The sequence below is a fragment of the Perca fluviatilis genome, chromosome 20 (assembly GCF_010015445.1).
Source record: "Perca fluviatilis chromosome 20, GENO_Pfluv_1.0, whole genome shotgun sequence".
NCBI classification, from domain to species: domain Eukaryota; kingdom Metazoa; phylum Chordata; class Actinopteri; order Perciformes; family Percidae; genus Perca; species Perca fluviatilis.
The window spans coordinates 19,709,208-19,732,188 of NC_053131.1; the positions used below are offsets into that span (position 1 = coordinate 19,709,208).

General features: G+C 44.1%; 1 protein-coding gene across 2 annotated transcripts in view; it reads right to left on the bottom strand.

Moving 5' to 3' along the window:
- Positions 1-205: 205 nt before the first annotated feature.
- mnat1 (MNAT1 component of CDK activating kinase) overlaps positions 206-22,981 on the bottom strand; it is a 37,395-nt gene continuing 14,619 nt past the window's right edge. For both annotated transcript variants that reach the window (XM_039785708.1, XM_039785707.1), the window contains 3 exons: positions 21,921-22,052; positions 12,553-12,674; positions 206-400 (listed from right to left, as the gene is read on the bottom strand). In XM_039785708.1, the coding sequence (XP_039641642.1) occupies positions 280-400; positions 12,553-12,674; positions 21,921-22,052 (375 nt within the window). In that variant the 3' untranslated portion in view covers positions 206-279. The remainder of the gene's footprint in view (positions 401-12,552; positions 12,675-21,920; positions 22,053-22,981) is intronic.

Below are 22,981 nucleotides of genomic sequence, written 5' to 3' on the forward strand. Positions count from 1 at the left end.
TTAAATAAATCTATAAAATCATTGAAAGCTTTTCAGTGGTCATTGTGTTTATTTAAATATAAAATGAACTCAATAAAAAAAAAAACTTCTACATTTTGTTTGTTCAAAAAAGAAAAATCAAACACGTTTAAAAAGAAAAAAAAAAGTCACATACACTTGACTAAAAATCAGCCAGTGCAACCATCTACCACAGCAGCTTTTGCCCTCTCTGTGCAGTGTGGCTTTTATTGTCGTTTTAGTCACATTTCTAACCAGTGGCTGTTTTAGCTCTGGATGTGCTCAGCGTTTCAGAAGGAACAGCCCACTGAAAGCATCCTGAAGCGCTCGATGACATGCCAAAGCTGAGGTGTATCCTCCAGCTGTGTCCTGAGGCATGGCAGCCCGCACGTGGTTTAGATACCTGAGAACACACAGAGAGCTTTGGTCAGTAACAGCAGTGATGTATTTTGTAAATACAATGACTGACTGGCAGCCTGAGAGCTGCTTTCAAATAGTAGTTCCTGTGAGTGTAACTTGAGTGTACGTTTATTCTTCATTAAATCCACACTTGAAGTTATTTTTTCTGGCTCTCCGCGACCCTTTGGCCCTTCGATGAGATCAACGAAGACAGACGTACCCATACACTTACACTGGAACACCTTGTGCCTAAAAGCCTCTCCAACATGGCGCTATTAAAGTATTATGGGTGTCTTTTATTTTTTAAGTGCTTACAGATGTATCCTGCCAAAGCCCCTTTTCAGGTTCTTAAGCAAAGCCAAAAGTCACTGTTTATTTTCACATTCATGCACAGACAGAAAAACAGTTGAGCTGTTAATTTTGTCTCCACATCTTGTCACCACGGTGATAGATGTCCCTCTACTTATGAGTTGTGTGTGTATGAGGGGAGGGGGGGTGACCTGTGTCCCTAACCACCCTAATCCTTCCTCCAGTGTGTTTTGTGCCGTCAAAAAGTGGTCATTGGGGGAGAAACCTGCTTTCTTGTAGCATCTCAACTACGAAGTTAAAAAAGCAAAGTCCTCCAGCAACCGAGACAACACGTAGCCTTGCCTGTCAATACTGTCTCCCCCTACACCCCCCACCCTGCAGAAATCTGAGTCCTGGCAGAGAGGGCTAAAGCCCTCACACGAGTCTGGCTTTGTGGCCCCTGTTCTTGTGAGCAGGAGAAAACTTCAAAGTGAAACGGGAATCAAGAGCACAGACAGCCCTCTGTGATTTCTGTGCCCATTCAAGCTGCTTTACAGAGTAACCTAACACCTGTGGGGAGGCTCAGAGAGACAGAAAGTTGAGATGTGTGTGTGTGTGTGTGTGTGTGTGTGTGTGTGTGTGTGTGTGTGTGTGTGTGTAAATGAGAGATGGACAGGGAGAAAAAGGTGTTAGACTACACGCTGAATAGATCATATTTTGCTTTGGTGTTTTATGATTGTGCGAGGTTCTTTGCTTGTAACACAATAAAACCTTCACTGAAAATAAAAGTTAAAACATATTCGCTAGCATGACTGGGACATAGACACATAAAGTCAAACATTCATGAATATCACACAAGATGACCTTGTCATGGCTTACAATATATAGTAAAAGTGAGAGGAAGAGCAGCAAGAGATGTCAATCAGCACACAAAGGCCACTCATCACCCACTAGAGAAGCAACACACAAGTTCAAAACAGGAGGCCCAGTGATTAATAATAACTTCATTAGGCCCAAGCTGCTGTAGCCTGTCCTTCAGAGCACTTGAGGGAGGTCTTCTCATATGGCTTCCTGCATCAGATGAGTGCTATCTATTGATTATATTGTACTGGGCCTTTTTAATGGTGAAAAAAGTGGGCTATTTACAGCTCGGCTAAGTCTGCTCTTCCTGCTAATCTAATCCCCAAGCTACTCATGTGGTCATTCCTTCCAAGAAAGCTGAGAGCTCTGTGTAACTTTATACCTGCCTGCCCCTAAGGAGAGAGAGAGAGAGAGAGAGAGAGCAAAAAGAGAACACGAAGGAGAGGGAGGAGGAGGGTGAGTGGTGGGAAGTAGAAGGAGGAGGTGAAATCACCTTTGGGTATCATCATCACAAACCCTCTTCTCTTAAACCAACCCTGTCTGCCCTCTGCTCACCCCTAACACCCAAGGTTAGTTCAGTTCTGCTCCATTAACTTAGCGGCCGTATCCGCATCTTCCTGTAAAGGCCCGACGCATACATGTACATACACATGACCGGCTATAGAAGAAGCTGAAAGATGAACTAGACTCTTTTCACATGACTGTACTTGACAATGCTGAAACATTAAGAGTGGACTGGCAACACCTAAGACATGTAACAACATGAAATGCATTAAAAATGTGCAGCACACTTGCCTACAAAAACAGGTAGTCTCTTTACACTGCTTTCAATCATAAAACGAGATACAACACACACACTATATCCCTCTGAAACAGACGCTTCAAGACCCTCTGACGCTACTGTTTCAGTGTGCAGTGCACTCAGTCTCCACCCCCTCCCACCCAGTCACCCCCTCCATCCCCTCTCTCTCCCTTTCTCTCGGAGGACTGGACTGCCTTTTGTTCGCATGGCCCTGAAACCCAAGCCGTGTCGGCCGGTAACATCTTTCACTCTCCGGGCCCCACTGGAGCATTAGCTGCAACTCGATATGGGTCTTTTCAAAGCCTCGTATTATTGGGTAAATATGGGTCACTTTGGACTGGCCCATTATGTCGCTTGGGGGGAGTGGGAAAAGACGAGTGCAGGTGATGAAGACAACTGAATGACACAGTACGACAGTGTGCGTGTCAGACTGCAATTGCCAAAAGGGAATATGACAGGGGGTTTCCATTAGTATACACACTCAAAAGACTGATTTATGTTTGGCCAGATGTTTTCTCGGATGAACATCTCAGCATGAGTGTCAAATTTAGATTTCTTTTTCTTATTCTCAAAAGCAGTAGTAGTTGATAAAGTGCATTATTTTCAACCTCTACTCATACCATCTGCTGTAACCACTTTCTTTCAAAAAGCCATGTGGATCAAAACTGTTCAGAGCCAACAGCATTTTTCCACTTGAGTCTGGAACTCTGAATACCTGGGCAATGTCTCCTGCTAATGCTAATAACGGTCAGAGATTTTCCTGACGGGACCCCGAAAGTATTCTCCTATCCGGCTGCCTGGAAAACACCGCACAGCCCCATCTCTAATTCAAAGTGAAAAGATAAGTGGCGTAATGTTCCGGCGGGGTTCTGCGTGATTTCCAGCTGAGAATGTGTGGCTCCTCTTTGTATTTGGATTGACGATGCTGCTGCGGAACGGAGGGTGTTTGGGTTCCTTGGGGAAATAGCTGTGAGGTTGGGACTCCAGAGGGAAAACAGCCGATATCAGACGGAGGTGCAGGTCTGCGTTGGGCCTCTTGTCTAGACTCCATGTGTTGGCTGGAATTGGATTAAGAAGAGCTGTGGAAGCCCAGGCTTGATGGAAAAGAAAAAGAGGCCAGTAATGCTACAATGGCTTTTTTAGCAAGCAGACACTTAGTCAACACGCAAACGGCAGAGCAGACCCACGGGACAATGGAGCAATCTGAATCCGTCTTAAACAAAGCTAACTGTAGAATTACTGTATGTGGTTTGGCTGCTTTCTAAAGCCTAACAGTTCAAAGATGCTTACTCTGGATCAATGAAAGTTCATTTCCAGGATAATTGCCTGACGTCCCTCCACTTCCGCTTTCTGTGTTGCCGTTCTCAAAATCCGTTCGCTTTGGGAAAACAACAACAAAGCTCGAGCTAGCAAGCTACACACTGAAAATGGCAAGTTTTGAAGAAAATATGGATCGTGCAATAAGGCAATAATATGTTATAATATATAGTTCAATATGTTTACGGTATTTACTATCTAACTGGGATGTTTTGGGACTGATTGGTGGGGAATGCTATGAAAGAAGTACACATGGTGATATCCAGCTAATTAAAATAGCTCACGTTACTGTATCGCGTTAACAGTTAACTTCATTTAATATTGTATGTTGCATTTTCTGTTGCAAGGTGCAAATGTTCCACCAAAACAAATTCCTTCCCGAGACTATTTTGCAGAGCCAGCGCTGTGGGTCCGGAGCTTAGCGCCGCCCAAGACGATTGTGATTGGTTTAAAGAAATGCAAACAACCTGGAGCGTTTTTTCTCCTATCCTAGAATGTATGTGTGGTGTAGACAGACTTTATTCCACAGCGCTGTGGAGATAGGTCTGGCAATGCGAGACTAAAAGAAGATAAATGGACTCCTTTAATAGGAAACTTGAGACAATATCTGAATGAATGGGATTTTCTAAGGGAATTCATAAATTCTGAAGTCCAGCTGCTTTTTTTATTTCAAAGCACTGACCTGAGACCTAAGCCTCAGCTTGGCACCTGTCCGCTTTCACAGCACCCTCACTGATCCATGGTCAGCATTTGTTTATACTTCAGATGACAATTTTTGAATTCAGCTTCTCGTCAGCATAATTCATGACCCACACAGAGTACGGTGACTTTCAGGCAGTTGGAGAGATAAACTATGTATTATTTTCAAAAGGAACACTGGAAGGAAAAATGACATCTGCAAAGATAAATCCATAAAACCTACCCTACCTGAGACCACTCCAAGGACTGAAGCCTCATTAACTAGGTTTATTAAAGCGAAGGAGCTTAGACTGGTGTGTTGAGTGCACAAAGAGGGCAGCTGAAAAGCACAGGGCAGGCTATATCTGAATTGACGCTGCCCCATACTTCTGAAAGGCCAGTCATGAGGTTGCTGGATGGCAGTGTGAATGTCCGGAAGTCTTCCTTTAGCGCTTTGCTCCGGCAGCGGTTGAGGATTCCTGGCCTGGAAATGATGGGGGCTGGAGGGGGGGTGCAGAGCCACACACCTGCCAGATGATTTGTCATTATAGAGGGGTCAGCACTCAGCTGTCACCCCCTAATCACCCATCCTACCCCTTAAGTCAACCCCCCTTTACGCCCCAAACTCCACTCCAGTCCTCCAAAAACACCCCTTGCATTCCTCAGGCAGCTCCGGTTTCACTCACAGCACTGCTGCCCCATCTGCCCCTCCTTCCTACACTCTACCCTGAGAGAAAATGTACCCCTGTGAGAGACACAGCACACTGAGTGCATTGTGTGTATGTGCAATGTGTGCTTATGCCCCTATGTGTGTGTCTACACAATTCACGTGTGTGAATACATGTTTTTCTTAGGGCAGAGCTGTTTGTATCAATACCGATGGCGAACCGATGGAGCAGAATTTTACCAGTGGAGAACGTGTGAATTAGTCCAGGCTGCAGTCCAGAAACAAAACTCCCGCAGACAAGCCAAACACAGAGGACTCTCACAGGTATACTATATCTGTCAACAGTGGTCTTTCATCACCACGGGTCAAAGGTCACACTCTTTTCCACTGAATGCAGCTTCCTCTGGGACGTGCAAGTGTGTGAGACAGATCCTCAGCCATCAGCATACCCACGGTCCACCAGATTATCTCAAATTGTACTCGTTGAGTGCGTCTGAGGGGGGCTCAATGTGGTTACATCATATCTCACAAGCCTATAGACCCCTTATACATTATCGTGTGTCTTATCATCACCACCGACATGCTGAGTCTGCCTCTCTGCGTCCCAAAAGACAGGAGGAGAAAGAGGTGGGTGTAGCTAACAATTAGTTAAGGGGAGAACATGTTTAGAGTGTTAACAGAAGCTTTGGGTGACACTTGACATTAACGCTTATAGAAATACATTCTCATGTGGAGTGACTGACAACCTGTGAGCTGTCTTTAACATTACAGCTTGTTAGTTGCACTGATAAAGACTAAGAGGTACACTTGTTTTGTGTCTATGAACGACAACATTGTTGAGGTGCCCACGATAAAGGCCTATCGTGCTACTTGTGCCAAAACATCACTTCCTGGTCCAAGCGTCACCTGTCACTACTCATCCAGGGCTCTCTTATGTGTTGGCCCTGCACCTCCTCTGTCTGACCTGATGGGGGCAATAGAGGCTGGCTGACTGGCTGGGCCATTGGCCTCACACCTAACCGCAGCAGCCGTGGGGCTTGGAGAGGCATCACACATCCCGCTAGCCACTTGATACGGAGAGCATCTTTCTTTTGTCTCCTGAGCTGCCACTTGATAACTCTGCCCCCTGGAGAGCTTAGAGGAAGGAGGGGCGGGGGACAAACCAGACTGGAGAGGGAGGATAATGACATGACATCAGTGTCATCGTTAACCAAATGGGGCCCTAAACAATGGAAGGACATATGCTGTTCAGTGAATGGCTTCTAGCACAAGGCACACCCATATATACACACAGCTAAACGCCTTGAAAGTTAGCTGTAACATTCTGGAAATAGAGCCCCGATACAGGGAGGAAGAATAGAGTTTTCTCAGGGGGATAGGTTGCCTCCACAGGTATCAGTTACTGAAGCACCTCAAGCACTGAGCAGAGGCAAAGAGGCTATCAATGATGGAAAAATATGGGAAAAGACCAAAGAAGGGGGGATAAAGGAAACAAAAAAGGCAGGGAAAGGTACAGCAGTGGGAGGGTGATAATTCATACATCATAGTAAGGAAGTACCTCCTACCATGAGGTGTGCGTGGCAAGTCCCCACAGCCAAGCCCCACATGACGGTAGTTTGTTTTCTTTCTCCAGCTCTTAAGAGGGGAAAATGAGCCAGCTAATCCCCCGGTACATTGCCAGGCCCTTTGCCCCGAGGCTGAAGAGCTATAAGCACCATCATGCTCAAAATCCAAGCATGCAACTCTAAAAAGATCAGTGTGTTAAAATAGTCAGAAGACATCACCTCACCCTATGCTGGGTGTTGACCCTGTCGCCTCTAGGCTGTGACACAAATAAAACTGGAGGCAAGAGACACTGTTATACTCAGAGTTCAATGTCTGCTGATGTCTCCTTCGCTCGCAATGGCCTGGTTTGGCCTGGCCTGGGTTCATCTTGGGAGGAGACTACTGGTCTGTCTGGCACACAGCCCACAGAGGGAAAACAATAACACTAAAAGCAGACCTCTTTCAGATGACCAGAATACACAACACAGACAAATGTTTCTCCCGCTCTGTCATTCTGTAATGCCCGCTCTTTGGGTCAGTAGTGACTCAGTAAACAGCACAAGTAAAAAGCCTGCAGTCAACTACAGTGCATGCTTATTTTGACTCATACTTCAAGAAAAGATCAATATTTGCACAGATCTCTGGGAGGGGAAACAATAGTGATCTGGCCTCCACCAGCTCTGTCTGTTAATGGTCTGTTTACTGAAGACAGACGGGATAATGGCCTAGGTGGGGGCTGGTGGAGAGTCGGACGGTGGCCACGCTCCACTCTGTTTCTGATCCAGTTAGTAACGAGGAGACTTAGTACCTACAGTACAAGAAGCTGAGTATGAAAGCAATGTGGTGGCTAGATGCTGTGAATGAAGATGTGGCATTGTGCTGACACAGGTTTGCAAGTCAAATAGCTGGACTTGAGCCTCCACACTTTTATAATGCCTGCACTCTCTTTTGGTTATGCAAATTCTAAATCTGAGAGTTCCACTGCTACAGTCGAGCTTTTAGATCTAAGCTATGGAAACACTTAAATGGTCAGAGAAGCACTGCATTGAAGTCTATAGTTACTGGCTATGCTGGATCTAGTAACACAAGACAGTGGCACACGCGAGGAGTCTGTATTGTGGAAGAAAGGAGGATATCAAATATCTGAGTAACCAAGTTCAGCTTTAGGTCTTGGTTATGGTGGCAACCCCAAAGTATTTTGGAAAAGCCCATCATGTTATGCAAGAGCCAAATAAACAAGTTTTCCCATAAATTGTACTATTTGGCAAAGTCACATAATATTTTAATTGGCTGAATGAGAGCAAACTATGTGCCTTGAGACATTATCTAATAGTAGTAAAAGTAGATCAAAGCACACTGCTCTTGAGGGAGTTCATCTAAGGTCATGCTAACCGGCGCCCAGTCTCCAGCTCATAACTTAAGCATCAAAGCTGGGTTTGTGTGAGAAAGAGTGCATGAGTGCATGACTATTTGAGGCCAAGAATACAAGACCCGTCTCTCCAAGGTGCCATCACTCTGCTCCCGTCAGTCTCAGCACTCTGACGTGCCGGTGCTTCACCTCAGGTCCCCCGTGGTCAGTGACCTCTGCCCCCCAACCCCCGGCCCTTCCGATGGATATGCACCCTGCAGGGATCACAGAACCTGGGATACATGGAAAAGCTATTCATGGCGATTTCTGGAAATTCCTTTGGAGTAGCTGTTTGCTGCATATTGGGTGAAAAAGAAGAATATCATGGCTGACTTGCACTTTCATCACAGAGTCAGAGGGAAAAGCAGGAGGAGGAAAGAATGATTTGTATGCAATTTAAACCTCATATACCTCAATTTAGTGATGGCAGAAATGGATTCAAGAGTACTCTATGGACCATGTTTAGTAGCTCTGCTAAACTCCCAGAGCCAAATCCAGGGTCACTGGTAGAGCTGGAAAGATGGAGAGCTCAGACCTGGAGTCAGGCCAACCAGGCAGGGAGAGGCTAGCAAAGCCGGCTGCCAGGAACTGAGGGCTGTGATGGCACCACTGACTATTCTGGATATCTCCCTCCCACCAAAGCACTTAACATGCAGTATAAGCCAACACACAAACAAACAAACAAACAGATACACACACCATTCACATAAACACGCAGACGCCAAGGGATGCTTGGAAAGCTAAAGAACACAGGCAGGAGGAGAGCATCACTCAGAGACCCATTAACCCTTGGCTCCCAACCAGAACAGTGAGCAGGCGTCCTTTAAGTACATGTTAAACATAGCTAGTCTGTGTGTGTGTGCACAAGTGATTTATGTACTTCTGTGTGTCTATGTGTATGTACATATGTCCATAAAAAGATTGAGTCACTTTAAAAGAAGACTTGGGGGCAATGTCCAGGGGATGAAAAAGATTTGTTGTTCTCTGTGTTTATGAATGGTCATAGAAAACTATTCATCGCTATTTAACTTACAAGGTGTCTGTTTTGGTGAGCGAAAGTGCTCTGAGGACTACTTCCTTGTGCGGAGAAGTGTATCCCCAGGAGACCAGCTCCAGACTAAACACTCTGCTCATTCAGCTGTTCCCCTTCACCCCACCGACAAGAGACGGATGCTTGACAAGCGCTCCCAACAGAAAACCTCACTTTTTCCACCAATTATAGAAAGCAATGCGGAGTGGGGGGAGGAGGCAAAACTTCATAATATTATATACACTGGCATTTGGCGAAGCGCATTGAGCAACCTCTGTCAGAAAGAGATGGGCTAATTTCAGGGCGACCTGTGCCAACACAAACAACTGTTCTGGCTAGCTTTCTTGTCAGCACTTGAGGTTTGAGTCAAATTTTTCAACGCTCCGCAGCCAATTTCTCTTTCCCCTATTTTTCCCCCCGTATGATTTGTCCTTGTCCAGAGCCTAGTCTTTCATCGCCTACGCACTCAGAGCTTTAAAAGTATTTTCGTAGAGAACAAACTCAGGCTGAGATGCTCATCTACACACACAAGCAAAAATAGGATATAACATTTTCTTCGAGGTCGCCAGCATGTGGGCTCATCTACAGAAACTGGCCTTTTTTCACTAAAATGCAGGCATGACTTTATTGGTGCTGTGTTTTTTTATGTATCCAAGTGCTTCCATTCAGGTTATGTCCATCAGCAGGCGCAGGGTCGGCGTGAGGAGGCGCTTCAGTCTCTGGCTGCCGTGTGCTGGGATTCATATCACAGTCATGATAATGTAAACATCATATGTTTCCGTTTGTGTCTCCAATGCAGTATTTACTTCTACTTTGATTTTGTTTATTAGAGGCTTTTACTGTTCAACATAAAAGCAAGGAGCCATGGCAGGACATTTGGAGTACAGGCTGTAATGTTACATTCATAGTCTACTCATAATTCTCACGGCTCACACATGGTTCTGGGTATGTGCCAGTCAATGAGATGGACAGCACTATACTGCCATTATAGAAACCTCACACAGTAGGGGTCCTATCCTCTGTGGCAAATCATACGCACCTATGCACATCAGGGGGAGAAGCGTTTGGTTATGCATGTGTGTGTGGGAGGGGTGGGGGGGGTGTAGATGTTGAGGTGAACGCTGAATGGGCATTTTGGAGGCCCCTGTTGCCTGAACATGCAGCCTTTACTCTGCTCCAGTATTGAGGCAGCTGTCTTTAATATAGGAGCTCAGCTCAGCCCATATTTATTCAGGTACAGCTGACAAAGAGGGAGAGACAGTGAAAGAGGCGTGGCCCTTCTTTTTCCTGGCAGCCGTGCAGCACTCCTGCGGTTTTTTGGGGGCAAAGGGACAAGGCGAAAGAGACACAGACACCGAGATAGAGGGAGAAAGAGCGGCGTAGAAGAAAAGAGTGAGTTGAAATAAAAAGCACGGCTCCAGTCAGTCCTGGGTTGACTGGACATCCTGTGCAAGAGACTAGCCCCAGAGGCCCCGGGGCCACCAGGGAGGGGGTGTGTAAGCTCAACTATCCAGTCTCACTTGATGGCTATGTCCAAGACAAATCACCAGTGGTGCTGCTGTCACTGTGGGCCTTGACCAAGACAAACAGCCGTGTTTTAAAATAAGTACCTGGCCCCTCACAGCCCCTTTCACCTCATCCACGCTCACGCACATCCATATCTCTTCACACATTCAAGCATATTCCCTTCACAGGTCATAGGACTGGAGTTATAGTCCAACTCTCTACACAGGGGACTCACTTTTCACCCTCTCAACGCTGTCTGCATTCTCTCTCCTCTGCACACACACTTGTGAATATCTACCACATCACACAACTCCCATTGAGGCCAAAATGCTGGGACTGCAATAACAGGGGTGAGTGTGGGTGTGTATGACACAAAGTGTATAGTAGGTTTAAGGGACAACGTATGTATGCATGTCTATGTGCAAGCTTGATCATCTATGTATAACTGAGCTTGCATGCACAAAACCTCAAACTTAGCTGAATCACAAACTGCCAACTGTGCAGAAGTGTCAGCACTATTCCTTGCTTTTACTTAACAGCACATTGCATCTTGGGAGTTGTGGTTTGTCTGAACGGGCCTGTCTGTGTCGCTGCCTGCGGCCTGCACCATTGGGACTGGTGTTCCTCAGTGAACAGAACCTCATTTATCTCTGTGGCAGAGCCCTTCCTCTCCAGCATTGGTCCTCCTGGACCCCTGAACTGCTGACACCGGGCCCCCCCTCCTCTTCCTCCGCTCCTCTGAGCTCCAGCATGCGGCAAAAATTGTGAGATGTGTTTCATCTGCATATTGATCAGCCTTGCCAAAAGAAGTCGGACCTCAGCACTTCACTGAATACATAATGTAAATAACTACCAGTTATTCTGCTTAAACTCTACCGCAATCCTTTAAAGGGAAAAGGTTTCACCTTAAGTAGGTCATTTTCCAGGTAATTAGGTAAATGTGATTATGCAATAAAAGTCGATATTAACTTTATCTGAAGAATAAAGAAGAATAAAATAGAAAACCCTTATCCTAAACATGCTGACATTATGTAGATATCCACACATCTCAGCCAAATGAAGGTTATTGTCAGGGTGAAGCAGTGCTGAAAGTCAATGAGCTCGCCCAAAAAGACTATGACCCCGTTTAGCTCCTGTCACCCAATAAAAGCAGGCCGCTCTCAGTGTGTGGGCAGGCTTTAGTGCCAGCCAGTTGCAGTGCAGATGGCTGGGCGCTGGGCTGTCTGATGGATAGCTTACATTCGGCGAGAACTGGACCAATGGCGTCGTGGATTGATTGGCCCAAAGGGGCCGTCGGGGAAAGCACTTCCTGTGTGTGTTAATGGACACTCCTACAGAGGCACTGTGGCGGCTTGTGGCAGGGTGATGGTTGTTACTCCTTCTCTCTCTCTCTCACTCTCTCCCAGCCCTCCTCATTTGCTTTCCCTCTCCCAGTGAATCAGAGGAGAGTCAAGTGAGACGAGCCAGGCTTTCCAAGCAGACTGACTTTAGAAGCTACTCTAACCCTACATCAAAACCTTGACAATACACTACTTTAGCTATGTAAAAGAATTACAAAACTACACAATTTAAGTTGAATCAGTAAAACCTGATTTTAACTGTCCCATAGCTTATTATTATTTCCTAAAAAAGAACTGTACATTTTTGGGGAGGTCCTTTAAAAAAACCTTTATAATTAGGTATCAATTACAAGGAAAATTGAGACAGTATTCAGTTGGTATATTTTTTATTAATTAATTAATTAATTAATTAATTAATTAATTAATTAATTATATTTATTTTCCCTCTTAATTAACTATATTTACTTGGGATTAAATGGAGCAGTTCTTTTAAGGACATTTCACTGAAATTCAAGAGCTGCTTAGAAATTGGACCCAACTAATTAATCTCAACAGTCGCAGAACTTTGTCTCTATTTTTCCTATAGCCTACTTGGCACCAAATGACATAGTTCTTTCCAGGAAACTTCCAAAGAATTTATGAGGAAATAATGGACCTGTTATCGGGGTATTCTTCTTTCATTCAACTTGTGTGAGTGTGTAAATAAATTTGTACCCGAGTCTGCCCAGCTGTTCCAGTTCAGGCACTAAGGGGCCGTAGGTTTCAACTTGAAGGGGGTTGTAGTGGTACAGAACTTCCTCTATCTTAGGAGCAGGCTGAAGAGACACCGTCTGGCGCTGAAAAAACAACAAGGAAGAGAAAACAATCAAGACAGGACAATAATCTTATTGTCTTAGTTTAGTATACAATGGAACACTGGAAACTATGGCTATGGCACAATCAAGACGACACAAAAAGGGAAAAAAAATATTTAGAAAAGGCTTCATGTCAATCAAACCGCAGCATTAACAACCACCAGTTCTTGACTGACTGGTTTGGCAATAGATTTGTTCAGCAACATTTCCACTATCCCGAGGCACTGCTGGTTTGGTGGAGAAACCTAACTGGGACAAACTGAGCATGTTTTTAGAGGTCAACACACTGTTGGCAACTCAACAACTATTCCTGATGGGAATCTGATCAAGAAGAAACGAACATAACATCATGCAGGAGAACTGTGGTGGGGAAATTCTAAGTAATGACAACACCACTGTTATTGCATCCACATGATACAGCCTTCCGTAAGCGCGCCCCCACCCCTCCTCCACACAGTTGCTAGTAGCCAAGGAGGATACGGAGGATTAATAAAACATGGACTCTTCAGAAGAGGTAATTATCTTCACTTGAGTTTCTGTGCGCAAGTCACCGGACGACAACAATTTCTAAATACAGCCATGCGGAGAAATACAGAGAGTTTTGTGAAGCTGATAGTCTCAATTAGCTTTGTATCAACTAATTTTGCAATGGCTTGAATGTAACGGACGTTCATTAATATAAAAAAGTTACGCACTAAAGCTTTAATTTGGTAGGCTAGTGTAAGTGTGTAGGAAGTGCCATGTTTGTGGGTTTAGCTGTGATTATTTACTATTTGCGTTGTCTTTCCGCAGATTGTCCTAAAACAATGTCGATCTAAACTGGGTGAATCTAAATGTAACTGAAAGTAGGCAAATCCTCAGGATTGTTCAACTTACAGAATTTATACAAAATTGTTACACTGCTGGGTCTCCTACCAGTCCCTACAGAAAAATGTGATTATGCAATCGCATAATCACATGCATAATAAGTCAAAGTCCGCATTTTTTCAAATAAGCCGCACTTTCACCGCATAAATTGCCGATTTCCACGCAAAATCTGCGGGGCTTGCATGATTTCATAATCCCCGCATTTTCGTTGCAAAAAAGTCACATATCTTAGTAGAAAGTTGAAAAAAGTTGTGTTTACTTCACACAAGAGCATAAATATCCCGCATATTCCATCGCATTTTTTAAGAAAAAGTGCCGCATAATCAAGGATTTTTGCCCGCAACAATCACAAAAAAACTCAGCATTTTTCTGGAAGGACTGTCCTACAGTCATAAGACCTGCAATGTCAAGGACAGAAAACTGTAGTCTGAAAAACCCCTTCAATCCATAATTACTCAAAGTTAAGATTTCAGTCGGGCTACTCCAGTTCCTAATGCTCTTGACCATGGTGATGGAGTGAGAAACATGATACTTTTTAAAAGGACACTGTAGATTTGTTCGATTTGGGGCCCTGCCATCAAAGGGGGATTTCCACACAGCGTCAGACCACTTTGATTTCTCCAGCATTTAAGTAATGAGACTCAGAAGATGAGCCAGACTCATGAAACAAACCTGGAATTAAAAAAGATGAATCCTAAACAAACACTGACTATTTTAGAGAGTAGCAAAGGAACTCAGACAAAGCAGAGATAAAAAGATAAGTGAGAAAGCAAAGAAAAGACTAGTGGGGGAGTATAAACAACAGAACACAGAGGGGAGCTGATGAAAACCAAACTAAACGAGTAACATGTGCCCCGCGGCCTCAAACTGCCCGCCCTCACACATGCTTTGGCCCATGCGAGCGCACATACAGGGAAATAAAACAACCAAAGCTGAGCTGGAAGTTACAAAAGCACCGAGTGATGAACACTGAGATGAGACAGCAATGGATGCAGAGTTTGTCAGCCAAACACAACATAATGGTAATTGTTCTAATAAGACCAGCATGTAGCCAATAAACACACACCCAAAGAAAACTTATACTGTACTCTTATAACATAATACATCATCAATATATAGTGTTGAAGCAATCCAGGATTTATTTTGTAATTGGGTTATTTTTATACTTTTCTTCAACGTGCCTCATCAATTTCTACTTTAGTGTGTGATTTCCTTAATTTTCCAGTAGGGTTGGGTGATATGACAATGTATACCGTTAAACAACATAAATGTGTCTATTGTCAAAATATATCTGGCTGTATTAGGCAATTGTAGGCAATGTTGCAAATCAATGAGCAGGACTACTTTACAGCAGTATTATGTTTTTATACAATGTTAGCATCAATGTCAGGTACTTAATTCATTATATTAGCTAAACATAAGACACTCCTTTCTACTTATTTGATCCATAAACAGTTATTCAGTAGATTCTTTTAGAAAATGTACTATATCACGATATATATCAATATTGCAATATAACTTGACATATTCTGGGATACAGGATTTTATCCATATCATCCAATACTTTTTCCCAGAATTACTTAACTATCTTAACAGAACGAGCCTGAACCCGTTGCATTCAGTGGTAGTTTATACATGTAGGTGGGGGAGGGAGCAGGTGAGTGAGAGAAATAGTGAAAGAACGTCTACTCAAAACACCATCTATTTTGGCAGCATTACCTTATGCTTATGAAAGTATTGTTCTTTTCCAGGATTGAGTTATTTATTTTTATAAAATAATTAAAATCACATCAAACCTTTGCTCCTTGACTGTAAGATCTGTTGGTTAACTTACTTAATCCCAAATATAAGAAAAATAAACACCCAATCAAATAATGGACCCAAGAACAGATGGTATTTTAGCCTATTGCCCATATCCGCATGCCCTGTTTTTAAACACTATTTAATGCTTTAGATTTACATTGTTGGGTTTTTCCTTTAAAACACAAATGCTAGACATGCTTCTTTATGGTTTTCATTCAACCTTAAACCCCAAGGTGCCAGTGATCCCCTATCCTGTCCCATCCATTCACCCAACACGGTAGAGCCCCACCACAGGCTAATGAAACCCAGACCAACAGACCCAAACCCAGTCACTCTCCCTCTTTTTCACACTCCTTCAGTCCCTCCATCCATCTTCTTTCAGACTTTCAGCACTGTTTAACTCCCCTACTGTGCCAATCACTGGGACGAAGGGTAGAGTGAGAAGCAGAAGAAGAAAAGTTTACAATGTTGGAGCGATAGGAAAGAGAGAGGCAAATTGGGAGTTGCAGATAGCTAAAGGGTAGTAAATCAGATTTTTGAGCGACAGACAGAACAGAGCCAACCCCTAGTCTAGAGAAATTTCTGTTGCATTCCTCTGCAAGGGCACCTTGAAAACTGCAGAGACACATCATTACAAACAAACACAGCACAAGACATGCATACACAAGAACCAGCTTTGCTCTTCTGAATATATTTACAAAAAATATCTGAAAGCAAATTATTGATTTCTAGTACTTCTAAGCTGCTTGGATACAAGACAAGCTGTCTGACTGTCTAGTTAACGCAGAGCCGTCTCATACCTGCGCTGTCCTCCACTCCACCTAATAATACTGCTGAAGCTTTCAATCAAGAACTCATTATGTCGTAAATTACGGCATTTGAATGTTGTTTTCCAAATGCTCCGGTGAAAGAAAGCAAGAGATGGGGAGAGATAGGGGACCCCCAGCTGGTCACAGCAGAGCAGAAATGGCTAAGGGACTAGGGGCCACTGGAACAACACCACTGAAAAAGCCAACACAAACATCTGCTTTTCACATCACGGAGGCCCACCTTACTACCTACACAACATTATGTGTGCCCTCATGATGCTTTCAAGTTTGTGTATAACTGTTTTTAAGACTCTTAGTATACCCCTGTGACACTAAAACAAAACTCTGGGGGTCATCAATCTTAATAAAACTGCAGGGGAGGATGATTTGAGGAAATCACCATCGCGCCAGAGGGAGTAGTCCTGCTTCTTCTGGTCTTGTGATCCTCCTACATCTAACCTCAGGTCCAGATAGAGTTATAGTGATCTTGCAATACCAGCTTCAATTTCCAGGAGTGGAATCGTTTTAAAAGGTCAAATAATGCCGTCACTGTTGCCTGTCCTCATGTTGGTTGAGGGGACAAGTACTGGCTTGGAAAACTGTTAAGCACTCCATATGCTTCGGGGGGGGTTGAATTTGGCTCGTGATGTGCCGTCATTTTACTCTTTCTTAACTCTGCTGTCCATCTTAACAGTGCCCTCTGGGAAAGCAGCAGGGTTAACCCATCTGACAGCGTGATATGACAGATATTCATGTGACTTTTACGGGACAGGGGTCTCATAAAAGTCACATTACTTGTAAAGTATGAGAGGTCTGCCCCCGAGGCATAGCATCAAATGTACCAAAGTTTACATTAAAAATGAGATGGATGGGATGCTCCTAGATTTTGAAAAAATGTATTGACAAGCCAGATTTGTTTTCCAATCACTGACTTACACTTACTTTTAGAGATGTTTTTTTACTGCAACATTGTTTATTTTATTACCTGCCAATGATCCCAAATTTTTTTAAGTATTACTTCTACTACTACTTCTATACTTTTACCATTTGCATTTTAAAATGTTGTCATAAACGTTCTGTCAGAAAGCGGTGAAGGAGGTCTTATCCAAAATCCACGATGCCAATCTCAGCTCATTGGTCAGCAGCTCAAATGGGTCCCCACTAAGAATGCCACCAGAAACACATGCTACATACACACTGCACGATCACCAGCACTATCCAGGCCCCCCCCCCAACTCTCCTCTGACTTTGCAGCTCAGCAGGACACATCAAGGTGGCTTAGAGACTAACCTCTCCATCAGCACCTCCCCACAACATCCACAGACACACACAAAACCACATACAGTTGCATGGTTCCCGAGGGTTTTGGGGGGCCACAGCTGGCTCCAGCAGAACTCCAGAGGCAGTGAGGCTCTCGTCACTAATGCACAATGTGATAATGAGAACAATGGAAAGGGAAACAGTGGTCAGCATTGTATAGAGGATAACATTATTAAACCCAGTTAGGGGCCAGCCTAGTGCCATCCCATCCTCAGCTCTCACTTCCACCTTCTTCCCTGGCACTGCCAGTGCTTCTGTATGGATAAAGAGCTTTGGGCTGCCCACTGGCCCACAGAGCAGCAAGTAGCAAGTGTAAAAGCTGCTGCCCACACAGTGCCTCCCCTCGCCTTACAAGTTTAAATATAACCGTCTGTCCAGTGGCAGCTGCCCCAGCGCAAAGCCCCTAAAGCTGACAACTCCTTTTTTCCGCTGGGCTGGGCGAGGCCTACCTAACAGGACCAAGCCAGGGGCAGAGGTGTGAATGCCTACATGTGCTAGTGCCAATCAGGGCTGACGGTTCTCTTTACCCCCTGAGCTGACCCCCTCTCTCCCTAGGCCAAAGGGCAAGGGGTTATGCACTCTCCCACATAAAACCATTGGTTTGTGGACATTTATATATATGACAACACAAATATCTGCCTGGTATTATTTGTCTCAAGAGTGTGAATAAGGGAAATGAAAATGAAGATAGTGAAATAGTGAGTGGGGGTTGGGGCGAGTATGTAGCCACAACCTTGCAGGTAAAACAGGTTAGGCCAGTCTGCCAGAGTAAAGTAAAGCAGAGCTTGGCCTGCGCTGACGAGTATGTCTACTGAGCAGAGGTCACTGTAGAGGACAACTAAACCAAGTAAATCAGGCCTGAGTAAACAAGCTCACACCATGAGCGTGTGTGTGTGAGTGTGTGTACTTGTGTTTGTGTTTTCTGTGGCAGTCAAATACCACTGCCTAAGTGTAGAATGGAATAAAGCCAGAGAGAACCCGGGGTTATTTCCGTCAGCTACACATCTATGTTTAGGGATAAACTTTCCACCCACATTTGGCTGACTGTGTGTGTGAGTTGCTCTTTGTTTATGTGTGTGTGCTTTCATTAGGTGCCCATGCTGGCCTCATCAGGTATGTCAGCTGCTCTGCCGCCTGCGAGGAGTGGATTGGGGCTCAGCAGTGCTGGAACCTAGGACCTTTCATCTAAGATGGCGCTGAAAGCTGCCCCAAGGTGGAGAGATTCCCTATCGGTCAACCACTTTCAGGAATGGGACAGTGTGGCAGCTGAGGACATTCCCAAACACGTACACTCTTAGACTAGAAAACATAATAACTTTACTGGCAGAAACAAACAAAGCCAACATGCTTAAAAGCTATCAAAAACACAATTACTCATACAAATCAAATTTATATGCTAATAACCCTCAACTCATGTTCACGTTTTGCTCCGAGCAGGTGCTTGGCACTGAGTCTGGTTTTATGTGTCAGACAACAACAAGAAACCTGTTTAAACAGTGAATAGTTTCCTCCCTCCTATACAGAGAGTCTCTTTTGAGATCAGCGGACATCTATTTTAAAAAGACACTTTATTCTTCAAAGGATGTTTACTCAGACTGGGTGAGGGGAGTGTGCGTTGTGTGTGCGTTGTGTGTGTGCGTTGTGTGTGCGTGTGCGTGTGCGTGTGTGTGTGTGTGTGTCTCGGTTCAATAGAGTGCCTACAAAGTGAGGGATTAGTCAGTGATTCCAGACCATTCCTGAGGCAAGATCAGGCCCATCCCACCTCACATCACATCACACCTGGACCGAGACTACTTTCCCTCAGGATCGGCCAACTTCCTCAAGCATCCGTTCACCAACATGTTAACACACAACCAGAATAATTAGGATCAGGGTTGGAGTCCCCTTCACCAACTCCTGGAAAATCACCCAGGCAGTGTAGTGGCAGCATAGCTGAGATGCCCCCATGTATGTTCCCACTAAACAACATGACACAACTAGATGCAATATTAGATCACTCTTTAAATAAAGACTGGGGAAGCTGAGGAATAATTGGCATCCTCACGTTCCATGAATTGGATGGCTCAGAGACAGGCAGATATGTCATTCCACAAGTGACGGCTCACCTTGGCCCGGGGTGAAGCAGCTGGCTGAAGTGCTAGTTGGGCAGGTGGTGGTGGGTAAGGGGGTGCTAAGGGCACCATGAATTTCGGCTTCTGTGACTGGTGAACTTGTACATCACCATAAACATTGAGATGAAAAAAAAACAAGAGGTCATGCATCAGCCCTCTGTCCATTCATCACTGTCACAATCTGTTTCTCCTTTGTGTATGTGATTCACAAGAAAGCATTGCTACTGGGAGCTACTAAAGAGTATTTTGATTGTCAATTAATCTTTCTGTATTGTTTTGTTCAAATTAATCTATTATTTGTTTCGTGAAAACGGTCCATCACAATTTCCAGAGCCCAAAGTGACATTGTCAAATTGCTTGTTTTGTCTGACCAACAGTAAAAACCCGATGATAATCAGTTTCCATTGATAAAAAAAACTGAAAAAAAACCACAACCTCACATTTGAGAAGCTGGAACCAGTGAATGTTTTGCATTTTTGCTTGATAAATGACTTAAGTGACTGAATGTCAAAATGGTTGTCCATCAATTTTCTGACAAATGACTAAACATTTCAGCACTAATTGATATTCCTGTCAGTGAAGAGAGGAGCACAAATCAGCTTAAATGTGAATAAAGACATATCATGGAACTGTAGTCCAGCTTTAGAAATGTGTTTTTACAATTGCCTCCCCTAATTTCTGCACAAGAAAAACTGAAACCTTGCTTGGAAGAAGGGACCACAAGCTCGCAGATAAATGAATTCCAGCAATCTGCAGGAATCCACCGCTCTGTGCTGAAACCCCACCAAGTCAAACAGAAGTCATTCTTATGGACTTTGAAGTGAAGGGAAATCCAAACCCACACGTTCCCCTGACTCAAGTCTCTCAGTCCAACACAGCAGATGCATGGTTAGAGCTCTGCTACACCAACAGGGGCCCAGGGACTGGGGGATGAAGAGAAATGGGAAGAAAGAAGCGAGGAAAACAGTCACAGACGAAGCCAAGAGCAATACAATCATGCTGTTTCTCTCTCCATCAGCAAGTTTAACTTCACGGTGTATATCAAGGGGGTGAGAGTCAGAGTACCAAATCCTCCATTTGGATCAATGCAATGCTTTTCCATGGGTTGGTGGAAGAGTCAGTTGTCTCTGGGGTTTAATTAGTAAATTAATGTTTTTGTCTCAATGATTATTACTGCATTAGATTATTTAACCCAGACGTTCCAAAGAGCTATGCCAGTGGATAACACATTAAAATGGGCAGGATAGGCAAAAAAAGTTCAGGTTTTTTTTTTTCTTCAAAGATGGGGAAAAAAAAAGAGAACTGGGTTATACCTGAGTATGTCAAAACGTAGCTCCAGCTTAAGCCTAGGTGAGTACTAAGCAGATATCTCTCCCACGCATCACTGAACTGTGGGAAGACAACCATGCCTCATGAGGGTTGCTGTGGGGGTGGGTGGGGATGATGACACAGCCTATCTCATCACAGTAAAATGAAAATAAACGACTGAAAACCTTAACGATAGCAAAATGAAAGGTCTCTCCAGACAGGGTGAGCACAAAGCTGCAAGCTCAAAACGGCCAGAGCCCACATGCTCTCCCTGTGGGTCCCACCGTACGCCCACAGGAATGTGATGACATGACTGACAGGGTAAGGGCCCTGTTCCCACACTGAAGTAGCACCAGACACGGAGGAACATCCTCCCTTTGAAGGTCTGGACTTTTATCACTGCTCTATTGTCAACAAACACTCCACATGAAGTTTAAATTAGCACTGAACTAAAATCACTCCAAGACCTTAACTGTTCAGACCCACTATACAACCAGTGCATAGAGGTATACAACCATGTGACCTTAACCTGCATGGGCTCATTGTAAATATAGTAGCCATTTGTTATTTATGATAAGCGATGGTATGGCTTCTTCAAGCTATCATGTTTCACAGTGCTCACCCTGCTTTCACCTGAAGCAGCAAAGCCCACTCTGACAAATGCATGCAAGGTCGTGTTCGGACTGACATTACCACAGCATGAAAATGTTTTGTCTTCTCATTCATTTGAATGAGTCCAGTCTGTGTTACGACTGTTTACCTCTCGATTGCCAAAGTGAAAAATAAAATAATTGCTGCCGCGATAACTTTGCAGAATTGTAGAACGCTAATATAAACCATTGTCCTGGGCTTCCTGGATGGTAATTCATTATCTCACAAGTAGCTGAAACGACACGCACCCACCAACGCAGTCCCTTGCATGTTTTGAGCACAGGCAAGAGGCTGTCACTTTGAATTTGTATGTATGAACTGGGGTTAAAGAGCTAATAAGCCTAAAGTGTTGCACTCACCATATGGATTCCAGTTGAAAATAAACTGGTAGGTTTGACCGCCTGCTTCTGTTGCTCTATCTGAGTCTCCAGCTTGGCAGCGCGGACCTTGTGCTGGGCAAGCAAGATGGTGGCAGGAAGTTGAGACTGCTCCTGGAAAAACAAACAGGATTTTATGAGAATGTTAATCTAGGTGAGTGTGATAAATGTAACAAAGTGCTCCATCCAGAACTGGTCAGCGAAAACAGCTGACACTTATATACAGTATGTTGATGCCGTCTCTTTTTGTAACTGTTGCATGTTGAGAAAAGATGAAAACAGAAGCAGCCCCAATACCCACCCAATCAGCATAGGGTGCTTTCAGGCTATCAGACACATTATTGATGCAAGCCATATCAACAAAATTGTGGCACTGCAGGGAACGCTACTTCAAGTGCACTGCGCCGCCTTCACCTCCATTAAATGCAAGGTCGGGCATTTCAATTTCTCCTGTGGAGTCTTGCCAAGCACAGAGGTCTGTTCTTAGACCTCTGTGCAAGCTTGGACACTTTGTTCACTGAAAAGGTAGGACATTCGTGATGGGGTGGACAGCCACAGTAGGACAGTCTAGAGGTGTCTTAGCATTTAACAATAAACCAAAAGTGATTTAATGGCTTCCAACACCAATAAGTCCTGGTTTGATTGAATGTACTTGCTTTATTTGGATGACATCACATGGTTAAATGCTCGTCATTTCACAAAAATGTTGAGAAAAAAAGTTGTGTAAGTTATTATATTCAAGAAAAAAATAAGCCTGGAGACAAATAATGTAAAATGTTGTTGTTTACATTAGATAAGAACAATAATCAAGAAGTGTGTTACTAATTCCCAGTGATGTGTTTTATTGATTAGTTAACCACTGTTTCAGCAAACAGCAACAAGGAATCTAAATGTATGTGCTGGTGTATGTGTGTGAGACCACAGGGATGTACAGAGGTCAAAGCTCAGGACAGTTCCCCCAGGGGGGGTTGGAGCTGATCTCATCTGCCTACAGTCAACAGGCCCTGTGCCTTAAACAAACAAACACACAGCTTAGCCTGCTA